The sequence below is a fragment of the Triticum aestivum genome, chromosome 2B, assembly GCF_018294505.1.
Source record: "Triticum aestivum cultivar Chinese Spring chromosome 2B, IWGSC CS RefSeq v2.1, whole genome shotgun sequence".
Taxonomy (NCBI): Eukaryota; Viridiplantae; Streptophyta; class Magnoliopsida; order Poales; family Poaceae; genus Triticum; species Triticum aestivum.
The window spans coordinates 47,455,536-47,463,871 of record NC_057798.1 but is presented as its reverse complement, the minus strand read 5'-3'; the positions used below and the strand labels follow the sequence as shown (position 1 = coordinate 47,463,871).

The following is an 8,336-nucleotide window of genomic DNA, read 5'->3' as shown; positions in this document are numbered from 1 at the left end:
GGCGATGCCTCGAGCCCAATGAGCCAACCTGTGTCCCTTGTGCTACTCTTGCCACGTACAGGAAGGAGACCCTGAATCGACCCAAAAATCTCTCATGTGTGACACATTTGTGATTGCTGAAGCCGTTCCAGAGCACGAGCGTTGCATTCATGCCGGCCTAGAGCGAATGCGACCTCTCATTTGTGCTGACATTGAAGCGAAGCACGAGTTGAGGGCATCGCTTGCACAGCGTCCGATGTCCGCACCTGTTTAATGTCATAGAGACATTACTGTACAGGACATGATGGATATCTACCACTTGAAGCAAGTTGTCGTCCGTTCTCCTACCATCCGGACTGAGCCATCTGGACCCATTTTGCCGTCCAACACGGTATCTCATCGGTCCGCGGACCAGTTTAGACCTCTGTTTTCCCGCAAACTAGAGGCAAAACCAGGGGCTTTGTGGGATTGCTACCACGTACGGGAAGGAGACCCCGGATCGACCCGAAAATCTCTCCTGTGTGACACGGTTGCGATTGTTGAAGCCATTCCAGAGCACAAGCGCTGCATTCATGCCGGCCTCGAGCGAACACGACCTCTCATTTGTGCTGACATAGAAGCGAAGCGTCGGTTGAGAGCACCGCTTGCGCCGCGTCTGATGTCTGCACCTGTTTAATGTCGTAGAGACATTACTGGACGGGACAGGATGGATATCTACCACTTGAAGCAAGTTGTCATCCGTTCGCCTACCATCATAATACAAGCTCACCTGCCGAGAAACCAACTCCGGCGCCCGCATTGACACACCCCGTCGCTTGGCCAGGCCGGCGTACGCTATTTATACCAGGTCACACTCGGCACAAGCCATACCACACCACTTCCGCTTCACATCGTCCTCCGTGGACCACCTCCGCCATATCGCGAGCTCTAGTGCATTGTTGGAGAGCCTCTTGACGGAGCATAAGCACGAGCTGGCCACCCATGCGGCTGGCTGGCAGGGTTGCCGTGTGAGGCGGATAGAGGTTGGCCTGTCGACCTGCTCCTCGGAGGTCTCCAACGATGGCGACAACCTCTGATGATGAGTCGGCTCACTTGCCCGCCCTGTTCCATGCCTGCTTGACCATGGATGCCATGGCGGAGCAGCAGCCGGTGCCACAGTCGATGTTAGGTTTCGGGCAGGCGCATGAGGAACATGGTACAACTTCTCCCTCCCCAAGCAGCACCGGTTGATGGAAGGCCAAATCTACGGCCAACTCGTGAGCGCGGAAGCCAAGGCCGCGGAGAACCCCAACTTCATCAATGAGCAAAGGGTGTTGTACATGGCTGCGCGTGCTCGCGCTGCCTACAATGCTGTCGCGACATAGTCGGACGCGAAGGTGGCGCACGCGATTGCGAACGAGAATGTCGGCAGCTGCGCACCCTTCGCACCGCCAATGAAGTTTCAAGGGTGCTAATTCCACGACGAGGCTTGTCCGTCCATGTCCATCATCGATCTCACGGGAAACCGGTGATGTACAGGTTGCAGACTCCGACGAGAAGCAGTAGGGCGTGGGAGGCGGCGAGGCCTCGAGCCCAATGAGCCAACCCGTGTCCCTTGTTCTACTCTTGCCCATCGATGGCAGCGCTTTCACTCCGCGTGGCTCAGCTGGCCGTCAGACATAGACACGGTTGTCCAACATAGCCACCGAAGGGAAGAATAAGGACTCAAGGACGTGCGCCACCTTAGATTCAGACTAAGTTTAGGTCCGACCACTATTATCTAATGAAATATGCCTTGGCCTATACTAAAAAACAATTTCTTTAAAAAAAAGCATTTCCAAGACACGGCCTACATCGCAACGGTAAGAAATTCACCTGTCCACCCCCAGTTCGAGAGCACCGCCCACCCTGCCCCTGCCCGCTCCACTTTCCTTTTATTTCCGCCGCCACGCCACGCCATCTCGCGCAAGGACAAGGCTCCGGCTGCCGCCACCGCCTCTGCCCCGGCTATAAAGCCGCGCCCTTTGGCCGGCCCGCTCCTCCTCCTCCTCCTCCTCCTCCTCCGCGCCGCGCCTCTCGCCTGCTCGCCGCGCCCTGCCCGGTCCGCTCCTCCTCCTCCTCCTCTTCGTCCGGGCGGTGCCTCTCTCCTCCGACCTCCCCGCCGCGCTCCGGCCGGTCCGCTGCTCCTCCACCCTTCGTCCGGGCCATGCGTACGTCCTCCTCAAGCCGGGTTTTTTTTATCTTGCTCGCCCTCCCCGATCGATTTGCCCCTCTAGAATCCCGTCCGGATTTGATTTTGCTCCTCGCCGCCGCCGCCGCCGCCGGCGGTTTAGATAGATGGAGAGTCCCGCCCCGATTCGGTTTTGCTCGTTCTCGCCGTCGTTCGTTTGGAACCGCGCCTGATTTGATTATATGCTCGTTCTCGCCGTCGTCCCCTCCGTTTAGAACCGCGTCCGATTTGATTTTGCTCGTCAGTTTAGAACCGCTCCCGAGTTGATTTTGCGCGCCCCGACGTCGTCAGTTTAGAGTCGCTCGCTTCTGATTTGATTCTGCTCGTCCTAGCCGTTGCCCCGACGCGCCCGCATGTTCTTGGTCCGTCTCGTCGAGGGTCTCCGTCTGGTTATTTGCGGTTCAGAAATTTCCGCGTGTGTTTCTCTTGTTTGAGAGACGCTTTGGATCCTACGGTTCTTCGTGTTCGTGTCCGGCGCGAGCGTTACAGGAACGGTCGGGTCTTGGTTTTGAAATTGGATTGCGGCCGAAGATGGAGAGACAGAGAGCGATTGTCAGTTCGTCGTGCTAGTTCCGTCACCTCCTGCGTTTTTCTTGTTCGTCGGTTGTTTTCAGATCTCAAACGGCTAGCTTTGTTCGTCGTGGTCCGTGGAAACGTGCCCTTTTGATACTCTCTGGTTCCTCTGTCGATTCTGATTGTACCAGCTAGCTTGTTTCACTTTGGTCAGGCGTGCGTGTGTGCTCTCATCCTGGATGCAGGGGTGATTCTGATGGGTGATACTTTGTGCTTCTGTTCTTTTCAATTGGTTACTTCCTATCATGCTTTGCTCCATATATGCTCATGTGTGTTCAGGGGTGCAAACCATGTAGGCCATGGGTGCCATTTCGAGCAGGCAGGCAGAGCAGAAATTTTTAAAAAGAGTGCAAATCATGTGGCTTGCTCCTTGACTAATTGAACACCTGCTGCTGCTATTGTTGGACAAGATTTCCTTGTTTTCTTCCTCGTCTTGCTGTTTCCATTTTCATACAGGAGTATTAGATGAGGTGCTGCTAGTCCCTTACATTTCGTACTAGATTGCATAGCATGACTCTAGAATTTTTTTTCATTGCACACCTGGGCATATGATTCTGCTGTGAGCATAATTCCAAAGTTTATTTTTATCTGTGAAAGTAACGCTCATCACACGTTTCTTATCAATGCTGCTCACTTTTGTCATGTCCCTTTTGTTTGTCCTGTTAAATTTTATGGAGCAAATTTTGTACTCACTCTAGTTAAAATATCAAGAACGCTGACTTCTGTATTTGTCGCTATGTAAGCCATGCACTTGGGAAGCCTGGGCGTGGTTAGGATTTGGATTGCATATAGATTTTATGCTATGTTTGTTTATAACCTGGTTGTTGCCCAATATAGTGTAAATCTGCTAATATTGTAATTTAATTTATGTTCAACGCAAGTAGGTTTTGTTTGCAAGTGGTATTTCTTTTGCGTATTCACGCTGTCAATTTTTCTTATCATAATCATTTACCGTGGTGTTTGACAATACATTTCTACTATTGTTTGTTCCCTTTTGAGGTTCACTGACTCAATTATGCATGAGACATGATATCAATTACTGCTGTCCAGTCACTGAAATAATGCTTTTCTTGCTTTGCCTAGACTTTGTAACAAGAATAAGCATGTGTCTCTGTGCCTACAAACTTGTGGGTAGTGCTGTAGTGATGATGATCCAACTAGCTTCCTGTTTTCAGGAATGAAGATCTGAATTACCCTCACCCCTCTACAGAAATCAGTTAACTCATTCAGTTTCTGGAACTTCTTTATAGCTTTCTGAGTTTACTTCGGTCTTGCATGTATTAGCTTTCTGTTTGTACCCTTATCTATGTCTGTTTCTTTGTGTGTTTCTTGTGTGCAAGCGATCCATTGTGTGTGTCTGACTCTGTGTGTGATGTGCCCCTATCTATGTATGTTTCTTTGTCTGTTTCATGTGTGTGAGTTTACTTCGGTCTTGAATGTATTAGCTTTCTGTTTGTACCCTTATCTATGTCTGTTTCGTTGTGTGTTTTTTGTGTGCAAGCGATCCATTGTGTGTCTGACTGTGTGTCTGACTCTGTGTGTGATGTGCCCCTATCTATGTATGTTTCTTTGTCTGTTTCATGTGTGCAAGTGCTCCATTATCTGTGTGTGACTGTGTTTGACTGCTTGGATGGGGTGATTCTGATTGTGTTACTGCTTATACGGTCTGTCCAATTGGTTTTTTATTCATGCTTTGCTTGTGTTCCAATGTCGTCTCCCCATATATGGGGATGTGTTCAGGGATGCAAACCATTTGGCCATTTCGAGCAGGCAGGGATCCAGAGATGTGCGCTGGTCAGGCTTCTCTCCTGCTGATAGATGATGATAGGCTGAGCAGAAAAGTTTGACTCTTGTAACACTCACTTGCTTGGCTTCCACTCCTTTGTGTGGCCGATTTGGCATCCAATGCATCTCATGCCTATCTTATATATCTCACTCACTCATCACAACATCCTTTTCCCTGTTTTTGTTCCTTTTTTTCTTATCATAATAATCATGTATACCGTGGTGTTTGACAATACATTTTTTGTGATATCTTGTTTCATTATGTCTTATGTGGATATCATATTCTTTTTTTTATTGCTGCTGTCCATTCACTGGAATAATGCTTTTCCAAGTATTTCAGGTAGGATATAGACAAATGTCGCATTTGCTCTTCCTTGTGTTGCTAAGGACACTGATGGGTGGGGTTTGCTTACAGCACAGGTATATTTATGTTTTCTACATTTTGTGATGCTAATGTCTGTAGTCCCAAAACGCTTATTTAGCCATGTTTTCCTTGTTCACTTCACAAGATTATGTATTCATGCTGATAGTATGTTGCTCTTTCCAGGACCGATAATTCTGATAGTATGCCAAGGACTGCTCAGGGTTCCTATCACTTTCTGTTTTACCAACTAAGGTAATCGAATTTTGATCTCCAGCTTGCAAATTTATCACCTGGGAGGGAAAGGTTTTCATGTACATGAGCTCTGATTATCTACATATATACTTGAATTGCTTTGGATTTGTTGGACTACTATTCTACATGATGTTCTCCATGATTCACTTGATCTGTTAATTTGAGTATTTTCCTGGTGAGTTCTTTAGGTTCATCTTGTGACACAAAATACAATTTTGGTACGTGCAGACTCTGAAATTTGGTGATAACGAAAATGTACCTCCTAATTTGCTCTCTGGCTCTCTACACTTGTCTTTGTTTATATAACAGTAGTGGCCTCCTGGCTTGTAGTTGGGTAATGCAGAGAGAGGTTTGGAATTGAAGAATTGAAATAATGCAGAGTTGAAGGTTCTGAACGGGAAGCTTGAACAAATAGTTTACTTTTTCTCATGTCTTTGATTAGTTTCATCCTATCTATGTCTATTTCTTGTGTGCAAGCACTCCAATGTGTCTGTGTGACTGTGTGTGACTGACTGTTTGTGTCTGTGTGACTGATTATGTGTGTTTCTTTGTCTGTTTCTTGTGTGCAAGCGCTCCATTGTGTTTGTGCGTGTGTGTTGACTGTGTCTGCGTGTGTGACTGATTGTGTGTGTGTTTCTTTGTCTGTTTCTTGTGGGCAAGCGCTCCATTGTGTTTGTGCGTGTGTGTTGACTCTGTCTGTGTGTCATTTTATGACTGACTGTGTATTGATGTGACTCTGTGTATGTGTGTGTGTGTGTGTGTGTGTTGACTGTGACTGTGTGTCATTGTGCAAGCGCTCCATAACTACTTATTGGCACCTGATAATGCATGCAAATTTCTATAAGGTCATGGGCATGTAATTTTATGACCTACGTACCTCTGTAGTTGGTAGTATCATTGCCCTTTGGACACCCTTCAATGCATTGCTGTATATTTTCCTGCCACAAGTATGATGTTTGTGCTCAGAATGATGTATATGATTTCTTATGGTTCTGATGGTGTGCTTCTTGTGTTTGAACTGAAGTCGTGGATCACTCATCAACCTGGTCTGTGTTTGTATGGTAACCCCTCTCGAATTTAACTCCTTTCAAGTTCGTACACAATATTTATGCATATCCCACATTTTAGCTAGTTATATAGTAACGCCATACTTCTTTGGACATTTTTCTGTATATGCAAGTGTGGTGAGCTCACATATTGTGTCAGTATCTACCTACGCAGCTTAATTATTTCCGGATAGGATAGAGGTGCAATGTTTACATCCATGGCCGAAGGTTCTTTAGCACTGAACTCATCAAAGGTCCTTGGACTCGAGAGGTTTGTCATTGCACTCCTGACTTTGCTCGAGAAAAAAAAGATTTTGCACATTTTATTGTTATATTTATGATATTTTTTCTACAGGAAGATGACAAAATAAACAAGTATGGACTAACAAAATGGTCTGGCTGCAAGGTCACTACCTGGACGTATAGGCAAGCAATGTTGGGAGAGGTATTCTTTTGATTGTTTTATTTTTATATGGTTTGCTGAAATGCATTTTCCCTCTATGTGCAAGACAACTGGTGGATGTTTGCTAATTCAGAAACACACTGGTTACATCATTAACAATTCTCTGTTGATGCATTGCAGGTCAGCAACCAGAACTTCCTGCTGCTGATCCTGGGATGCTCCCGAGCATGTTCAATTTATCCGCCCTAGGACAGGTGACTACTGCGCTCCTTTTATGATTCAGTGTAGCTAGTACTCAAATCATGGATAGTCCATTCTGTCATCACAACACTCCGATTTGCAGTTTATTTGGTGATGGCAGAATGAACCCACCTGTGATATATCACACTTATTTGTTATTCAATGTTTTTGTTATTACTTTCTAATTCTTGCTTCCCTTTGTTGCATCGATCCACTTGCTATGCAGCCACTGCCATGACACAGCAGGTATGCTCGATTTTCTGTTTTGTGCTTGAGATTTTTCTTGTTCTGTGCATATGTCTGACCACTCTTTTCTTAGGTTATTACTCAGCACGCTCGGCGTGTTTACTTCGGTGGACTTCCTCCGATCGCTAATGAACAGGTAATTGCCTTGATTAACTTGTTATTTCTTGGCGTCTCTTTCTCTATTTGCAGTCCGTGCTAACTATTTTGTTGTTCTTTCTGCAGACAGTTGCTCTATTCTTCAACCAAGTTATGGCTGCTATCGGGGGAAACACATTTGATCTAGGTGATGCAGTTGTCAATATGAAGCTGAATTTTGAATTCATTCAAAACATCTTAGTTGTTAATATGAAGCTGATTTTTGAATTCATTCAAAACATCTTAGGTGGCATAATCATCTGAATCCGAACATATGGAACGATGCTTGTACTACTGAGGAGGAACATGCACTGGTTAATGCCATCAGGTATATGGGAATAAATGAGCAGAAATAGCAAAAGTTATTCCTGGAAGGTACTGCATGTCAAACAACTTGCATCATGGCTCTTGCTTGTAGTATTAGCTTTCTGTTTGTGCCCTTTCTATCTCTTGTGTGTGTGACTGACTGTGTGTGACTATGACTATGTGTGACTGACTCTGTGTGACTGTTACTCTGTGTGACTGACTCTGTGTGACTGTTACTCTGTGTGACTGTATGTGTGACTGACTCTGTGTGACTGTTACTGTGTGTGTGTGACTGTGACTGTGACTGTGTGTGACCGACTGTATGTGTGTGTGTTTGAATTAATATTGCATTTGCTTGATGGTGTGTGTGCTGTCTGCTTTGCTTGATTGTGTGTCCTGTATGCTTTGCTTGATGGTGTGTCCTGAATGCTTTGCTTGATTGATTGGTGTTGTATGTTTTGTTTGGTGTGGTTTAACACTGCCTTTGCCGGTCCCAAGCCCGGATGTGAAAATGTGGAGGGAGCTGTAGTTACCTTCTTTGTATTGTTTGCGTTACACACAGTTTGCATTACCTTCTTTGTATTGTTTGCATTACACACAATTTGCAATACCTTCTTTGTGGTTACTGTCCTGATTGAAATAGTGGATCTTCACATAATGTGATAGCATATGATGAAGCTTTGAAATGCATCCTTCCTTGCTATGAAAAATCTAGGCATGCCAGGAACTTCGTGATTCCTTTCTCAAGCTGTATGAGGTCCGTTTTTTTTTCCGAATAATATGAGGTCAGTGTTTACT

General features: G+C 45.8%; 1 protein-coding gene and 1 long non-coding RNA gene across 3 annotated transcripts; both read left to right on the top strand.

The window, feature by feature from the left end:
* The first annotated feature begins 1,038 nt into the window (after positions 1 to 1,038).
* On the top strand, positions 1,039 to 5,410 carry LOC123038917 (formin-like protein 16). Its single transcript, XM_044462300.1, has 5 exons — positions 1,039 to 1,174; positions 1,801 to 2,168; positions 4,887 to 4,966; positions 5,094 to 5,162; positions 5,351 to 5,410. The coding sequence occupies exons 1-5, from the start codon at positions 1,039 to 1,041 to the stop codon at positions 5,361 to 5,363; spliced, it is 666 nt and encodes a 221-aa protein (XP_044318235.1). The 3' UTR covers positions 5,364 to 5,410.
* Positions 5,411 to 5,559: 149 nt separating this feature from the next.
* Positions 5,560 to 8,003, top strand: LOC123043377 (uncharacterized). 2 transcript variants are annotated; one of them, XR_006419170.1, is made up of 8 exons: positions 5,560 to 6,223; positions 6,384 to 6,479; positions 6,564 to 6,653; positions 6,792 to 6,865; positions 7,078 to 7,097; positions 7,171 to 7,233; positions 7,320 to 7,380; positions 7,480 to 8,003. It is a non-coding gene; the product is annotated as an uncharacterized lncRNA (long non-coding RNA). The 2 variants fall into 2 exon arrangements; XR_006419171.1 differs by having other exon boundaries at positions 5,561 to 6,479.
* The last annotated feature ends 333 nt before the right edge of the window (positions 8,004 to 8,336 follow it).